Source organism: Beta vulgaris, chromosome 5 (assembly GCF_026745355.1).
Source record: "Beta vulgaris subsp. vulgaris cultivar EL10 chromosome 5, EL10.2, whole genome shotgun sequence".
Classification (NCBI taxonomy): domain Eukaryota; kingdom Viridiplantae; phylum Streptophyta; class Magnoliopsida; order Caryophyllales; family Amaranthaceae; genus Beta; species Beta vulgaris.
Genome location: NC_079206.1, coordinates 57,433,747 through 57,452,596, shown reverse-complemented (window position 1 = coordinate 57,452,596; position 18,850 = coordinate 57,433,747). Strand labels below are relative to the sequence as shown.

The 18,850-nt window shown below is 33.4% G+C and overlaps 1 protein-coding gene across 1 annotated transcript; it reads right to left on the bottom strand.

The window, feature by feature from the left end:
- Positions 1 to 2,711: 2,711 nt before the first annotated feature.
- Positions 2,712 to 10,833, bottom strand: LOC104884005 (vacuolar protein sorting-associated protein 45 homolog). The gene is made up of 13 exons (XM_010668588.4): positions 10,560 to 10,833; positions 9,590 to 9,791; positions 9,382 to 9,461; positions 8,064 to 8,291; positions 7,632 to 7,751; positions 7,420 to 7,500; positions 7,207 to 7,348; positions 6,886 to 7,064; positions 5,899 to 6,054; positions 5,167 to 5,274; positions 4,974 to 5,095; positions 4,274 to 4,405; positions 2,712 to 3,358 (listed from the first exon to the last, which is right to left on the bottom strand). The coding sequence occupies exons 1-13, from the start codon at positions 10,647 to 10,649 to the stop codon at positions 3,298 to 3,300; spliced, it is 1,701 nt and encodes a 566-aa protein (XP_010666890.1). The 5' UTR covers positions 10,650 to 10,833; the 3' UTR covers positions 2,712 to 3,297.
- Positions 10,834 to 18,850: the final 8,017 nt, after the last annotated feature.

Sequence of the window (18,850 nt, the reverse complement as noted above, 5' to 3'; positions counted from 1 at the left end):
GTTTTGGGGTTAGGTAGGCTGATTTAGTAGGTGGTTTTGAGGCTTGGATTACCTCCTCTTGGAGCCTGGCAAATTACAACATTTGCCAGGGTGGGGGGGTTTGAATGCTTTCACAAAGGGTTTCAGTCCTCTCAACCCCTCAAATGCATTTAGATAATCCTCTATAGACCCAACCTGCTCCAGTTTGTTAAATTCCTCTACTACATTACCGCTGATCTATTCTTTGAACCTAGCACATAAATCAACCACAAATTCTTCTCAATCTACCGCGGTTCTTACAGCAATGTAACTATGGAACCAGGAATCTGCTCTACTAGTTATATGCATACTAGCTAGGTCTACTGTTTGAGACTCAAGGACTTTACATAGATCAAAGTATTTTACACATTTTTTCATCCATAATCTAGGTCCATTACCATCAAAAATAGGAAACTCAAGTTTAGGATTAAATCGAAGTCTATTACCTCCTCTTCCATTGATGAAAGAGTTATCAGTGTCATTTCCATCGTCTTCCTTATCCTTATCTTTCAACATACTAAGGATCTCATATAATGCCTGGTATTCTATTGCTCCGGCATGTTAATTCTTTCATCCATCTGTGCCTTCAACTGCTCTACAGTCAATCTCCTTGTCACTGGTGCTAAGTTTTACCAGAAGTTAGATTAGAAATCTAGCTCAGATTTCCAGCTCAACTTTCTCATTAATGGTGGACAATCGGTTTCCAGTACCAGAATTTGATGAAACTCTGAAACCAATGATGCAGGAAATTAGGAATTCACCCGAACAAGAGAATAGAAATGGGGAATTCGAAGTTCCTCACACTGAATAGTTTACTAAGAGAATATAGAAGAAAAGATAAAAAGAGAGATAGAGAGAGGGGGATATTTTATTTTCATCTTTTGAATACCCAGTACAATGGACCAACAAGATCTTAAATAGAGGTGGCTCTGGCAATCCCTGATTTCTGACATTCTCCCTTGATTCTCTCTAACAAATTTCTATATTGCAGAAAATGACAAAAACGAACTTTAACAAACCTTCCCACCAACGGTTAATAATCAACTGAAAATAAAAGGCATAAAAAGATGACTCAGCTAATAAACTGTAACACTAAGTGCAATGAAACACCATCTTTTAAAGCTTACCTTGCACTCTTTCATATCGTTCACTGTCTCTAATGCAGCTACGGTATTGTTTAGTTGACCTTATATTGTTTGGGAAATGAAAATTAATGAGAATTTATAATATGGCTTGTTGTTTGGTCGATACTAAAAAGCAAAAAAGGGAAAAGTTGAAATTCACACAAAATGTAGAAATTGATTTATCTACCCTCCCCTTAGTCACTCACTGTTGCTATATAAATTCCTATTAATTACAACTTCCTTTATGACTGCCAAACAGTTTAAATTAATTCCTAAGCATTTTATAAGTGATTTTTTTAAAATTAATATTATTTCATTGATTCAAAGTCATACCACATCTATAATAGAAGTCAAAACTAAACAAATACATATCAAAATGAAATAAATAGAATTTTAATATGATAAAACCACGATCATTGAGTAGAGCTAACACTTCTGAAAACCTTCGTCTTTCACATCGTTGTCTGATGCAGCCTTCTGCAAGGAGTCTGTATCTCTAGTAGTTTTGAAGTAGAACTGGATTCAATTCAAGTAATTGTAAACAAAGTCTTGACATCTGTTGCAACTCCACACAAATTTCGATCAACAAATCAACCTCTTAAATTACACAAAAACCCAAAAACAAAGTCTTCAAACTCTTACATGGAGAGAAATAAAACCCAATATATGATAGATATAACCAAATATATGGGTAAAAAAACTCTCCATTAGAAAGAGACTGAAGTTCATTAGAAACGTAAACATAAAAAAACTGGTAACAAAAGGAGAAAGGGGCTTACCATTGCCCAAAAGAGTGGCGGTAGCCGCTAAGTTGAAAATTAGGGTTTTGTGCGAGATGAGGGAAGAGAAAAAAAAAAAGAAAAAGAGGAGGTGTTTGATTTTTTTTTTTCTTTGCCTTTTTATAAGGGAATTAAATTCTGGTAAATAGTGATTCCTGCTAGAAAATAATTCCAATTGCATCAAACAACACTAATTTTTACCTAATGCTATGTTTGGAAATGAGCATTTCATTTCTAAATGTGAAATTGGGCCAAATGACATGATTGGGAAATCCAGAAATTTGAAATTGAAATTGACCCAATTCCGACCAAAATTCCAACTTTTATAATAATAACCCAATTTTGAGAATTCTCAAATTCCATGTGCAAAGGTGTTATTTGCAAATTCTGAACCCTAACTATTTTCTACTTTCCTCTTTAAGTGCTCAACATATTCCTAACTTTCTCTCTCCTTAATTATAAGCCCTAGCTTTGTCTCCTCCATTAACGAATCTCTTAACTTTCTTTTCCTCCATTAATGAATCTCTAGTTTCTAACTATTCAATCTCCTCTCTGTAGATTCTATGGTAAGCCAAACAATGAAGATGAACTTAAAATCCTAAATTTGAAATTCTTAAGTTTACCAAACAATAAATTTGATTTTAGATTCTATGATTTGAGAATACAAATTTCAAATGAATCATTTCAAATGAAATGCTCATTCCCAACACTATCTAAAGTTAAACGTTAACATTGCATTTATACTCCGACCAAGCCCCTCACGAGAAGGCAGAAGTGCGTAGACATAAGGTCCCAAGAAAAACTTATGACTCAAATTCATACAAAAACTCTTCAAATGACAAAACGATGTCCTGTTTCCAGGTAATTACCGCATGTTAGTAAGTTCCTATAGCTGGTATATGTAAAGCCCATAAACTAGCAAATACGGCTAGGAAAAATGGGCACTTGTAGGTGACATGGCGACTGTATCTGAAAAGAAAAAACCATACACAGAAAAGCAGCCGGTCTAATTTCTACATCCAGCCTCTACTCCTCTTCATAGATACAAATTACCTTACAAATAAAAGAATACATGATTCATTCAACACATCCTATACAACGCCGACCAAAGAGAATAGCTTTAGGGTGGTTGAGATTTGGAAGTCCAACCATTCGCACGATTGCAGGAGGATGATGAATGACTTGTGCTCATAGAGTCCACCAGGAATTGCGACACTACAACAATGTGGTCAAAGACAAAGGGATGACAGAGTCAAGCTTCCATCAACAATTAGCTAAAAGAGTTCCATCTGCAGATGCCGTAAATAGTTTGCAAGCTGGATACTACAATGATTGCACATAATTTCACTAATGCTCCAAAGTGAACCATTCATGATTCAAACTAAGGTGCTGCTGGACCGCAGCATTCTCTGAGCTTCTTCAAGATCCTTCAAGAACCTAAATCAGATCAAGATGAATGAGCATTCTACTTTTACAATATAAGGTATAACAGCAAGTCAGCAACTCAAAGCAAGGAAATCATGTGTGCAAAAATTTATGTGCCCAAGTTAAGCTTGTTAACCATTCCAATGATTCCATATTATGATCTATCCGCAAGCTGTGCAGAGGCAACTTTTACAATTTTCACCCCATGCACAGGAGCTAAACATCTATCCGCTAGCTGTAAAAGCTTCGAGCTCGTATGAAATCTTCAAAGTCCTTTTCTTTACAACCCCTTCGAATAATGTACGTTTTGAACAATATTTTGCAACTCGAAACCCAATTTGGCCCGAAGCCAAACAACACATAGCTTTTGGATCAAACCGACCTCAAAAACATTGAATTCAATGTGATGAATACGATATAATAAAAATTTCCTGAATAAAATACTCCACTCATTAAGATCATGAGATCTAACATTGAATCTATTGGACTTGAACATCATCTGTATAGTTGAATTTGGATATGAATGAGTTGATTACTTGTTATTTGGTGCATTAGTAATTAGATGCAGCACATGTGATGAGATGCAAAAGTGAAAAAGAGAATATTAGGAAAGGAGATGAAGATAAGTTTTATGGAAAGTAAAACATAGCTTCAAATTCATTCTAATTGGACTATCATCAAAACGCTTTGTCAAGTGGCTGAAGTATCACATTAACAAGGTTTCTCAAAGAATCTTCCTTCCCTCATATGATATCACAAATCAATGTTGAGGTTGAACAAATGTAAATCTTCTTCTCCGGCATCTTTTCCCAACTCCCCCAATATGGGGAAGAAGTGATATTCCTGAAACTATATACACTTGTACAGTGCTCCTTAATCCCCTAGAAGCTCATTTCTAAAATAATGTAATGATGACAAGAAGCATACCTTTTAGAGTTGAGAAGTGTTGTGCCTCCAAGTATAAAGCGAATTCCAGAATTGGTGGAATTATACAGAGCAACAGCGCGTGATTCCTCATAAGTAGTCCCACCAACAATAAAAATTACAACATCTTGTGGCCTGCACATAGCATAAAATTTGTCATTCCGTTGATGTAGGCGAATTCATTATGACAAGTCCAACAAGTTATCTGTCTCAGTCTAAGTTTTAGCTTCAGAACAGATAATTCACATCAAATATTTGGGCACATCAATCACTCATCTTTTAAATCTAGACATAGATACAGGTGCCGCAGAAGTGTATGGTATGCCATCAGCTAAGCATGTTGAGTTTGAGGTCTGACCCCAAGAATCAGTTCAAAGTAGTAACATATCTTAGTGAGAACATGCACCAAAGTCCAAAACACATACTTAGCAACCTACTAGTTCATAACTTCCCTGGTAGAGTGGTACTTCATAAAATGAAAATCATCACAGATCAGATTTACTGCTGCATAATAATTAATTAGTAGAAACACTAGTAACAATCACTATTACCCCAAGAATCAGTTTACCTACACCCTCGTATTTCTAAAATCATTTTTAGAGAAAAACATTCCCAAGAATGCTTACTCAGCAACCTTCTAGCATAATCCAAATGTCAGTATTGATTAACCTTGAATTACAAAATTAATCTCCATAACTTTTACCTTCCTGGTTGGAAGTGATTTCCAACATACGGGTAGTCAATATCCCTCAAACGCCCTTTGGAAATGTTTTCCATTGTCTGAAATAGCAGTGGTTGATGTTGGGTATATACGTTTTCAATACCCTACAAATTTGCAATTCATAGGTAAATCTCATGGTATTGGAATAATATTATGTCTAACAAATGTCACAAACCTTCAGTCCACGTGCCATATTGAGAGCTATATTCATTAAATCCCGATTCCCATACAGGTCCCCGGTACGCTTATCAACACCTGCTTGCTTCAAGAGAAACTGTACCAGCTGAGACCTCAAAAGATTGGAGAAACAACTGCCTGTTAGATTGGCATACCTCAGATAAGATCTACATTTCATTAAGCTACCAAGGAAAAGCATGAAAGAATATAATTTCAAAAAATGAACATAACTATTCATCAATATTATGCAAGTACAGTTTTGATGTCGGAAAATGAAACGAGTAAGCAAGCACAGCAAACTTAAGAAACTTGCTATAGTATGGATACTATATTACACTAAGTGCTTGCTTGGTTAACATGGAAAAATATGGGAAGTAGATTTTCCTAGGAAGCAGAAGCATGTGAAGCTGTTTGGTTAGAGACGTTGTAGGAAGTTGCACTTCCTAGGAACTTCTATTTCCCACAAATTAGATAAAGTTGCTTACTCGGTTCCGCTAGATAAGTAGAACTTCCAACATGAAGTACTATTTTCTTTATCAACCAGACAACTATCATAGTTCTGAGAAATGGATATACATGGGCAAAAATGGATTCATAGGAAATATTATTTCCCATGTTCAACCAAAACATACCAATTGGATTTTAAAAGAACAAACCAATAAACCAAACATAGCATATGACCATGACTACGTAATAAACGTTAAAAGTCAGGATCTTTTAGCTGCATTACCCCAGGCTTGTACTTTGCAGATTTTGAAGCAAGCTTGTTAAACAGTTGCATTAACTGGACGGGACTTTCCTTCTCATAGCGCAAAGCATACAACATTACCAGCCGTAAACGATCAATATCAGAGACACTTTCATTGTTTAGAAGATTTGTCACAGCCTACAGAGGACAGGATTGCATTAGATAGATAGTTTTATATACATAACAAGCATCTCAATGTTACAAATGAGGTAAAGGAGACAAATCCATATTCCTATATAATTTCATCATTTAAAAAATTTATAACAGCCTATAGGACAGAGATGCATTAGACACACTGACACAAGTCACATAAACAACAAACATTTGGATTCCTGATATTACACACATGATCAAGGAAAGAAATCTTTCCCAAAAAACAACAGCTTTTGTGGAAGCATCGAGAACACAATATTTACTTTGGTAGATTCAGAGACGGGCCTGGACCAGGTTCCTATCTCAGGTTGACCTCGGCCCAATATAAAGCCCAACACCCCTCCCCCTTCTCTCTTCTAACCCCCCAATCCTCACCCCTCACAAGAGCTACAACAGTTCTTGCCTTAGATTGAATCCAGCAATACTGTGACCTTGCTAGACATTACATTACAGCAATAAATCAAGGTTTAGCTTTGACGTCTTCTGTCCAAGCATTTAAGCCTAACCATTGTGCCTATAAGTCAATACCCATTAATCCTACAGCAACCAGAACACCTTAAGCATTAAGCAAAGCTGTAGGGGAAGGCAAAATGAATAAATAAATAACAATGTTCTTCAAAAAGGTGTAATGACAGATCAATTAAGATAAGGTCTGTTTCTCCATTATTACAAAGAACCAACATATTAAATGGCTAAAAGTGACATGAAGACAAAAAAGCTTCACAAAAAGACTGTAATAAACAATAATCGAGATCAATCAATCACAAGTTTGCGGCCTTATAAGAGTATATTAAGGAAAGCTGACTGTTTCACAACCTCAAATGCTGCCCCTTGTCCACCATTGCAAGCCAACTCTTGTTCGGTTTGAGACACTAACATAAGCTTTCTCTCCTCCACTATCTTGCTCATTTCCGTCACTAGTGTGACGTGCTTCGAAACATTGCCGTGCATTTTTCTGTACTCGGGGTAATTATCAACAAATTTGGCCATGTCCTCTGCAAAAGCATGGAAGTGCATGATGACATAGCACATTACTGAGCAAGCCCAGGAAAGAATGACGTACGAATATGAACAGATATAAGATGATAGGTATCAGCACTTATACAGAATAAACAAAAAGAAGTATCATATACCCACCAATTGTCTGGATGCTCTGATTACTCTTTGCGATTTGCTGAAATTCATCCACCATTTGTTTGATATTCATGCCAATATCCCCAAAGTTCTCGTACATATTAGCTTTGAAAAATGAATCTTGCTCCGAAGACAGCACAACCTCCTAAAGAAGAAAGTCTAGTTCACACCCAATGTACTCATCAGAGTAAAATGACATCCAGAAATCAAACTCACCTGCTGATCTTTTGGGACCTTTGCAAGAGTCCTCAGATCAACTTTGTTATCTTGGATGCCTATCAGTTCATGAACCATTGCCTGAGAAAAAAATTAATACAGTACAGAAGTCAAAAAATTGTTTCAATACTTGAAAAGTACCAAGAAGCATTGAGCAGCTAGCCAGACAACATCAACAACAACACAAAGTGATCTGCACAGCCCTATGATACCTGGTATGTCCATTGATTTAGTAATGGAGTAACTGCATCATCTCTTCTATCCAATACAAGCAACAATGTTTCTGATCTCCTAAAATCAAAGAGACCACTTTCTTGCTGATACATCAAATTCTGTAATGAAAAGCTTAACAAGATTAGATTGCTTAGAAACCAATTTCAATGGAAAAACCAAAAAAAGCTTAAGGGACTTCCTGGAGTATGAAAGGAACATAAAACATAAATAGCTAAAAACTAATTCAGAACACCAAGTATTTAAATCAAATAACCACCAAGTATACATATATAGCTACTAATCTTAAGAAAGAATCAACCTATCGGAGAAAATTCTCCCATCTCCTGGAAAATATTTAAGTTCAATACTTTACAGGAACATGTGCAGGATAGGAGTATGCAGATCATTTTATCTTCCGTATGTCTACTTACCGCAGTGTCCTGGGCTATTCTTTTTGCTATATCAGATGCTCTCTGGTATCTGATGATAGGACGGCGTTTTAGTGCCAGGAAAACTGCCGATATCCCATCAACAATTCGGTCACAATATTGTTGAAGCTTTGAAGGATCCATAGCCACTGGAAGCATATAGAGGTGGTTTGAGGAAATGTTAAGACTGAAATGACAAGGATCAACAGCAACAAAGTCTGCATAGAATTCCTGCAGCATAATATTGATACAATATATCAGCTTCTCGTTATACAATTAAGAATAAGATCTGTGAAAATATAGCAACGAGTAGCTCATGGAATTAACTCGGCCATTCACTTAAGGAATGGCCGAATTGCAACACCTCATTAAAAATCATATCCTTCTTGCCATGTCATCTGTTATGTAACAATGATTTACCGTGTTTAAAATATTGCTTTGCTATTATGTCCATTCTTTTGTCAAGATTCACCAAAAACATTTTACTAATTAACTCTAGCTTTTGAAAAATATTAATCTATATACTTATTTATTAACCAAACATATGAGATATAACCCTCTCATATTCTAATAGGTTTGGTCATATTATGCGTAAAGAATACTTCTTAAACTTTCAAATTGTAACTGAGGTTAGAAACAATTGATGTTAATACTTTCCATTCAGGTGACATCACTTAGTTAAGAAAATGTCTCACATTAATTTAATTGCAGCAAAAGAACTTCCTGAATTCCTTCAGTTGTTCTTTTCTCCTTTGAGGATACATACATATATATATATATATATATATATATATATATACACACACACACACACACACCTTTTCTGGTAACTACATTAACTATCTGAATAAAATAAAAGTTGATAATATAAGTGAGACATATTTCGACGTCCAGTCGTCCACTAGTATTAGCAATCAATTCCAGAACATTGTAATAATAGTATAGAGTATAAGAGACAACATTTAGGATGAATATATGCCAATATAAGCTAAAAACAGAATCTAGCCACTTGCCAATCTGTTTCAGATGACTAAAGAAGCTCAATCAAACAGACCTTGTCTAGTAGATATCAATAACGTCAACCAGAAAAACACTAAGTGCGCAGCTAGCTCTTCAGAGTTGCATATAAGCTACTGACTATATACCTTCTTTTTGTACCTATATTAACTATCTGAAAAAATAATCTAAACTAAAAGTTGATAATATAAGTGAGACCTATTTTAAAATCCATTAGTATTAGTAATCAATTATCAAAGATATGTGACCGAACAGGCCATCAACAGTAAGATTCTGGCACTAATATTTCCTTCACTCTACATACCTGTACTTGCTGCACAGCTTCATGCTCATCTGAATCTGCTAATATGTGAATCTGAGTGTCATTCAGTATGTTGGAAAAGACTGCAACATCAGTACAATGATTCAATTGCTTGCTCAAGAAAAAAAATCAGTAAACCATCAAGTCTAAAGGGAACCTTGAAGAAGAAATAGGTGAATATAAGCAATTAGTGAAAAATCGGATAACCTACAAACGTGATACTCCCCAAATCGAGGGCTAGCGAGCTGACGCTTCAAATGCTGGATATTTTCTGATGTCGGTCTAAGGAAGTACACAGCTTTAAGATGAGACATGGATTTCTTCGACATGGAGATGGAGTCCACCAACTCTACCAAAAACACTTCCTTCTTCAGTAAATCAGACTGACTATAGACAACACTGACGGCACTAACCTGTAATATATTTTTACATTTTATCTGTCAGTCATCACCAAATATCAATTTGAACTTCCAGAAAAGCACGTATATGCAAGAGGAAACAAATATAAACATCACAAAACTCACAGTAGTAGCATTTTAAACAAGATATTGTCCAGAAAAAAGGATAACATGGTATTCTAGTGCGGACAGTAGTCTTGCCTGTAATTCTTACTAATGACTCGACGAAACCAAGCACGAAGCAATATCCACCTAACCCACTTCTCCTTCACCTGCACATCCCTACTCTTGACCCATTTCCTAACAATAGCAACCATAACCTACGTTACTTGGACTTGGGTACTCATATGGGACACCTATACATGTCCATACCCATGTCAAAGCGTCAAGGATCCGACACAAGTACTTGAGTCCGCTTGACATTCGCAATTGTCAAACCCAAACGGCGTAAAAGGGCAAGAACAACACGATCAATATAGCTTTTGCAAAATGAGGTACGAAATTCAGGGTGATTCGAAACTCTAATTTCATTCATCAATCACAAAATGCCGAATAATAGGCTAATTAAGATTAAAAAAAACTCCAACATTTCAAGTTGACAGAACCCAAAATAATCATCGATTCTACCTAATTTTTTTCCCCTAAATTATCATTGATTAGAATTTCTCAGCCATCATATATAGAAACTATAAACTAGAAACAGAATCCTGATTAGAACATGTATAAATTCAAGAACCCTAAAATGAGGAGGACGAAAGAGGAGATTATGAAAAGTAAAAGTACCGTAGAAGGATCAAGTACAAGAACTTTCATGCCGGATATATCTTGGAGCATCCGATTGATATATTCTCGAACTGCCGTTATTAACACCATCTTCCTCGTCCTTGTATTCGCACAGATCTATGTTTGGATCAATTACTTCCTCTGTGTTTCTTCTCAGCAGGAAAAAAATGGTGGAAGTTCAGAAGAAATTGCAAGCTTAAACAATGCTATTTGACGATCATGGCAAATTGGTAACGACGGATCAACACAACTACACGATGACACATACAAAATCGAAAATCCCGTTAATACTTATCTTAACTTCTTAAGTTACTGTTTTTTTTCTTACACTCTTTTTTTTAGGAAAATTAGTTATTAGGTCCGGGCTATGTCCCGAGTAAGAAAAAAAATTCATTTATTAATATAATAATTTATAATAATAACACTAAATACAACTTAGCCTAGTGGTTAAAATTTTAGTATAAGTACTTGAGGACTTGAGGTCTAGGGAGAGCGTCACGTGGCACAGTTTCTTGTTTTCGCACGCCTTTTAATATATTTGTATAGATTCTCAATTTTTAATGGGGAGCCTAAATTAAATTTTATGTAATAGATAGTAGGATGAGCGTCTTGCATACGAATTGAAAATGCGGGTAAAATACAATGAAATTAGTCTTTGCCTTTTTGGACTCGTGCAATATGTACGAAAAATAATTCTAATTGATGTTGCTCTATTTAATTGCTATATCAACGTGACTATTAGTATATGTGTATGACTGTTAAACAACATATGTCAATAAAAAGTAGATGAAATCCAACACTAATATTTTATACTTCTTTAAAAATAAGAAAATATGAACTTCAAACTTATGTAATAAGTCAAGCCCCCTGAAAACTGAAAAGATCACTAGTGAGATACCGCATTTAGATCGAAGCTCGTTTACTCCGCAATTCAGACAAAAATGAAATTGCGAGGCTGGGATCTTTTCAAACACAAGTAGATATGTTAAACCGGACTAAGAGGCCCATTAAAGTTTCACATAATATCATAAGCAAGAACCATGTACACAAGCCCAAACACTAATATATTAAAAGTAATTAAATAATAGCAATTATAATAATGTAAGCTATTATAAGTCATACGTTTTGAAATATTTTCTTATACACTACATTGGTTGTAGTTGTACATACACTATGTTCCTTATCATAAATAAAGATTTTAAGTCCCTTTTTTACTCGTGACTTTGGCAATGCAACGTAGAGCTATCCATTGGTGAAAATAGATCTCTGGGGATATAAACCTACATGGATAGAGATTGTCCTTGACGTTTAATTATAATCATAGCAAAACAAACCATTATATGAAAATGTCCTATTTGAAATCTAATGGGGAATTTGGTTAAGTCATACGGTATGAGTGTCATACGTGGGATGAACACTTTCTCGTCGACATTACTATCGAAAATGACAATAGCTTAAATGACACGATTGCCCAGATGCTTGACAACTAACATCGTGCAATTACACAATCAACTGTTTGATTAATATCCCTAAGAAGCATCACTAGTGCACCAACCTTTAACTTCCTTATATGGGATAGAGATCGTTCTTGACTTTTATTTATAATCATAGCAAAACAAATCATTATAGGAAATTGTCCTGTTTGAAATCTAATGGGGAATTTGGTTAAGTCATACGTGGGATGGAACACTTTCTTGCCGACAATACTATCGGAAATGACAGTAGCTTCAATGACACGATTGCCCAGATGCTTGACAACTAACATCGTGCAATTACACAATCAATAGTCTGATTAAGATCCCTGAGAAGTATCACTAGTGCACCAACCTTTAACTTTCTTTCATGATTTGGTAGCCCTAACATTCTATTGTATTTAAGAATTCAGTAGAGTAAAGTTCATGGACCCCAAAGTTGCCTTCGTCGGTGCTAATCGCATTCAGACTCAAATATATTTTTTCCTCTCCAGGAATGGTACACAAAACATGATTATTGATCATCTCGACCATCTCATTAGTTAAAGCTAGAATAGCCTATTCTTGAAAGAATTTTGCTTCCCACATGTGATTTTGGAGGCAAAGATATATGCTTTTGAAAAATGTTGAAATAGGGATCTTTCCTCCATCTATACGAATGTTATTATTAATCTCAATGACACATGCGCCATCATTCGGCCTTCCAGCTCTGTCATCGCCCATACTTAGTATCCAATATGAGAAATCTCTTATTTCATCAACATTGGAATTTGAATAGCCTGCTTGTAGGCTCATATTGCAAGTAAGTATAAGCACTTTACATGAGCCCCACAAATAAGTGGAATTTATAAAGTGATTGACTTATTAAAGACATTAATGCTCCTTTGTCTAACTATGTATTTACATCTTAAAAGAAATTAGACGTTTAAAGTATATGATATACTTTTTTGTTTTGTAAGAATATTTACATTCCAACAATACTGAATACGTGCATATATTTCATGTTTGCGTCAAAAGTTGATAAATTATAAGATAATGAATCGTATATTCGATGTTATTTCCCCTTAGATTATGTTATATAAATTTATAAAGTGATTGACTTATTAAAGACATTAACTGCTCCTTTGTCTAACTATGTATTTACTTCTTAAGAAAATTAGACGTTTAAAGTATATGATATACTTTTTCATTTTTTTTTCTTTGGCCTAATATTAACTTTCACCCAACAAGATACATGGCCATCTTTATGTAGCAAATCAAATTCTCCCAATTTGAAAACCAGTTGTGCAATTTAGACCCATAAATTTCGATTAGAATAAATTGACCTCTAATGTTTTGTTCCATGTTTAATATTAACCCCATGTTTTTAAAAGGTTTAAGGATGTTTTTTTTAAAAATTGATCATATAATTGTATCATTGTATTTAACTATACTTTTGCCCACAAAACTTACTCATTTCATGTAAAAGCGTATACTTTGTGATATTGGTATGATTCTGTTGCGCCATTCCAAGCATAATATACTTTATCTTTTTACACGCTTATATAAAGTGGTTTGCATGACTACACATGTTATTATATGATTGTCTTTTTTTATTTTTATTTTCTCGAAACTGGTTACATAATTAATGGAGTTCTAGTCGTCGACGAATTTTGTTTATGAAATTTGAAAAGAAGGATATTAAGTTAGTTATAAAGCTTTATAATATATGTTGCACGTAAATTAATTAAAATTAGGACTACTAATTTAGATTTAGATAGACTCGTCCAATATATGCAGTTATTATGTATCTCTTATTTTGCCACACATTTTTATCAAGTTTTTAAAAATATTTCAAGTAACTATAAGCTGTAAGATGTCTTATTATTAATTTCATAAGCTATAACATTGAAATACTTTTTTATATCAAACATTTCTTAACTGAATCGTTTCAATTGACTCCTAATTTTTCTTTTATGTTGATTGTCAAATAATATTTTTATATATAATCACCAGTTCACCAGGTACAATACTTATAAGAAGACAACTTATTTACTTAATTAAGTGACCAATATTGACTTAAAAGTGACCCATTTTGGATAATGACTACCATCATCAAATTTTTTGAGATAAACTTAATAAACTAAATGTTCACATATATACTTAGCTTATACCAATGAACTTAGCAAATGGGTATAATTTAGGGGTGTTTAGGAAAACCCACCCTGAATTATCCGTCCCGAAAAATCTGATGACCCGCAACAAAAAAACCGGGTATCAAATCTGATGTTTTTTGTCTGGTCGGGTAAAAATTCGTGAACCGGGTCGAGTGATGGGCCACATATATACAATAAATGGGTACCTCGAGTACCCGAACCTCTTGTTTCCCAATTCTTTTTTGGTATTGAAGTCCTCCCGACTTTAGTTTTACCTTTTAAGTTTATAGGTTTTTCACTTTTCAATAGCTTTCGTTTTAATTTAATTTTTTTTCATTAATCTAATTTTTTTTCATTAATTTAATTTTTTTTTTCTCTCCTCATGTTATAGTTGTTGATCCAAGGTCCAAGAAGTGCATTGGCAAAAGCACAAAAAAGTGGGTAAAGTATTTAGATACGGAGTAAGTATGTATTAAATTTGACAATTTATGAAGAAGAATATTGTCTTAATTATGTAAGTGAGGATTAATTTTTTGTTCTAATTATGTAAGCTGATATATGGATGATGGCTAAAATCTATATTTGAAACCCAGGCCTAAAGTAATGGGTCATCCACCGAACATAAGAAACATATTTTGCTTATTTAATAGTAGTATATAAATTGTAATATAAATAAAAAGTACTACTTACATAGCCGGTATATAATGCCACGATTTATAATTAATTTGCTAAAATTAAGGAATCATTTTTCGATTAATTGATTTACAAATCACAATTGTGTGATACTATTTCATTGATTGCCAATATTCTCTTTGCTATAATCACGGATCATATTTGGTTATAATTAGGGGTGTGCAAAAATATCCGATCCGAAAATCCGCTGATCCGATCCGAAATTTCGGATATACGATCCGAAATTTCGGATATACGATCCGAAATTTCGGATATCCGATCCGATTTTGAGATTTCGGATCGAGTACCCGGAAAAAAATTCGGGTTTTCGGATCGGATACGGATCGGGATTCTTCAAAAAATTCAACGGACCCGATCCGAAAATCCGGTGATCCGATCCGAAAACCCGCTATCCGATCCGAAAACCCGGTGATCCGATCCGAAAATTCGGATATCCGAAAATTTCGGATCGGATTCGGATCGCAATTTCCCCGATCCGAAATTTTCGGATCGGATCCGATCCGATATCCGACTTTGAACACCCCTAGTTATAATTGATTTCTTTCCTTCTATGTCAATTTGTGAAAAAATGATTGGCAATCACGCTTAAATCAACAGGATTTGCAAGATATCATTTATGTCAATGACACGTGGCAAATGAATGAGATGGTTCGAAAATCCAAGAAGCAATGAGAGGCTTTGAAGAATATGAAGATGCCACATAGGATAAATTTTTCTTGCTTTAATATTATATACTAGTTATTGGACCCGTGCAAACTGCACGGGAACTTTCAAGTAATTTTTTTTCGCTAAAGTCATTGAACAAATTAAATTAATATACAACATAGACGTGATAATATTAGGATACATAAAAAGGTATCATCAATTTAGTAACAGATTTAATAGCTATTTTATTCGAAAAAAAGTTAATAAGGTGAACCTTATATACTTAAGTGATGAATTTAGAATTAATAAATAACAATCTCCATAAATATCATTAAAATAATTGACATCAAGAAATTAGGCAACTATCTTCATTAGTTAGTAATTAAACATTTTTAAACACTTCTTTGTACACGACGTTAGTGGTAATATTCGAATTCACACGATCTTTATCACAAATTAGAATCTTCAATCCTTTTTTGCTCGTAACTCTTGAAATCGCCACATAAAATTGTCCATGGCTGAAAACCGGCCTAGGAAGATATAAACCAACATGAGAGAGAGATTGCCCTTGGCTTTTATTAATTGTCATTGCAAAGCAAACAACCAAAGGAAATTGTCTCCTTTGAAACTTGATAGGGAATTTTGTTCCATCTCTAGAATATCCTCATTAATGAATAGTCTTGTTGCATATCGAGAGTTAGAAACTCGAACCTCCCCTGCACCGCATCATATAATTTAACTGTGTGTATTGATATGTAATATATATGTATATTTGTATGTTTAGATTAATGGACTTATCAATTTTTTTTGTTTTTAATGTAAATCGAAATTAATTTAAAAAAGGAAAGTTCCACGGGATATTTGTTAATCATTCTAGAGAAAAAGGGTTTACTTAGAATAGATTAATAACATACCTTGATAACTAATTCTTTGTCCTAACTGAACCACAATTATGATTGGACCCTTTTCTCCATTAACAGATGCATAAGCTATAAAGTGATCCGCATACATGCCCCATATTACACGTTATAGTCCTATGCCTGTCAAAATTTGAAACAAAACGCGGGTTGAAATCCTCCTTTTTGCATGGTTAAAGAAATGTTGAAGAAAACAAATTTGTTAGTTCTTACTCTAAATCAATCAATTCCAAAGTCATAAATCTCGAATTATCATTTATAGTAATAGGACTGTAACTTGTTACTTCTCCAATAAAATCTGCAAAAAAAGGATTATTGAAATAGTTAATTAACACACATATTTAGGATAACTGTTTAGTAGTTGAAGAAAAGTTAAGTGTAAAATACCAATGTAGTAGACAATTGGAATCTTTTTTGATAAAATATCATCAAATGAAACCAAATTCAGTCCATGCTCAGGTATAGCCGACTCATCGGAGTCACTAATTTGAGAACAATAGTTAAGTGTAATTCTGAAATCATTTTGAAGTCTCGCCGATCCTGAATTCTCATTCACGCCAAAAGTGTGGAACTCTTTAAACGCGCCTTGCTTTATGAGATTTTTGAATGTATCAATTAGATTCTTTCGGCAAGATATTTCAATCTTGTCTCCCTTATTTAACCATACAAAAAGTGAAGAAAAGAATAATTATTCTAAATGAACATTTGTAATATAGGATAGATTAAGACAATATTAAAGATGATAAAAATGACTATAGTTACAAACCTGTTCGTCCATCAAAATTAGTTCTATGCTACTAATTTTTTCCTCTTTGTTATTTTCATCTTTATTCTTTTTGTACTCTGGTTTAACCCAAGTGCGAATGATTCGACCCTTGACGGAAACATATTTTGAACCTTTAGTCAGATCTTTTATCATAACTAAATCACATGATCTCATTTGAAAAATAGACATTGCTAACTTAATATCTTCTAATGCAAAATGATGTTGTGGTCTTTTATTGTCAACAATAACTTGGTATTTATAATGGAAGATAAGAAAAGGGGGTAATAACCTAAACGTATTATTAGGCAGGACTTCCTAGAATATTCAATCACTATCTTAATAAGAAGAGGAAGTTTTTAATTGCCACGTATTATTAGGAAATTTACCCTAAAATGTTGCAATCACAATCTTAGATTATCTCAATCTCAATATTTAAAGGATATAGGTATCATGTGCATGGAGGTAAATTCAACATTTAATTGATATATGGATGTATATATAGTCCTCTCAAACATGTGTGTGAAGAATTATGTACGTGTAAATTTGTTGATTTTATTGCTTGAATTAAGAAGATTGGTGATGCCACTTGTCATTGTAATATTAGAATGTCACATGTTCATTATTCATTCTTCAATTTTATGGTGAATTAATTGATTCTTTATTTGTATGTATGGTATAAATTTTTGCTACTTTAATCACTTAAAGTAGGAAATAGTCTTTGAAATAAAATAGCTTATTGTTTGATATCTTGATTGATTTATATTCTACCAAATAAAAAGATTTACTAATAAATCTAAGTTTAAAAAATTTACAATTTGTGTTTCCATAGTATAAAAGATCATTTTGCAAAGAATAACAAAATAGGGAAAACAGTAAAGGAAAAAGAAAAAATTACTTGGGTGTTTTTTTTTAAATATTTAATGTTAGCGTGCAAAATATTTTAAAATACTGATGTTACGAAAACTTACGGCTAAACTATAGGAAAAAAAATAAATTTGTTAATGTTATAAATTAAAAAATATATTAGTTGGTGATGTTCAAGTTAATTGATAAAATTGGTATTTTAAGGAATTAGACCTAGAATTGAGGCTAATTTATAGGAATAAAATTGTTATATGCTCACACGTTTCGTCAAATAGCCTTGATGGCATTTTTTTATTTTTTTTTTAAAAATCTAAATAATAGGCATAAGATTCCCCTTTTTTCCAAATTTGATTTTTGGTGCTATTAATCCCATAAATTGAGAACATGGGAATTTATTTTTATTTTTTTGAAGGGAGGGAATTTATATTTTTATATCATCAACATAAAATGTGCTAAGTTTTATATATTTATTAGTTAGAATTGAGAACATGTGCTAAGTCATCAATTTAATTTCTTAGAATAGTGCTTGTATATCATGCAGTAACATATTTGCGTTTAAGTTACTGATTTTTTTTTTCTTCTTTTTGGTTGGGCAGCTGAATCATGATGTATATATAAATCATATTATAAATTGTCATCTTTTAGTATTCATAAGATTGCAAATAATATCATGATAAGATTGATCATAAGTGGTTAGGAATATTTTTCATAGCAAAAATCATATATTGTTATCATAAAGTAGTGCATATCATTAAATCAAAACATATATAAAATACATTTCTAAAACAAATAAGAGTAC

Bases quoted from the DNA above. Each gene is read 5' to 3' on its own strand.
- LOC104884005 (XM_010668588.4), bottom strand. From the start codon at position 10,649: ATGGTGTTAATAACGGCAGTTCGAGAATATATCAATCGGATGCTCCAA. The intron at 7,065-7,206 runs GTGGGTATATGA...ATGCTTTTGCAG, and splicing joins TCAGAGCATCCAGACAATTG to AGGACATGGCCAAATTTGTT. The intron at 3,359-4,273 runs GTATGCTTCTTG...GATCTGATTTAG, and splicing joins ACACTTCTCAACTCTAAAAG to GTTCTTGAAGGATCTTGAAG.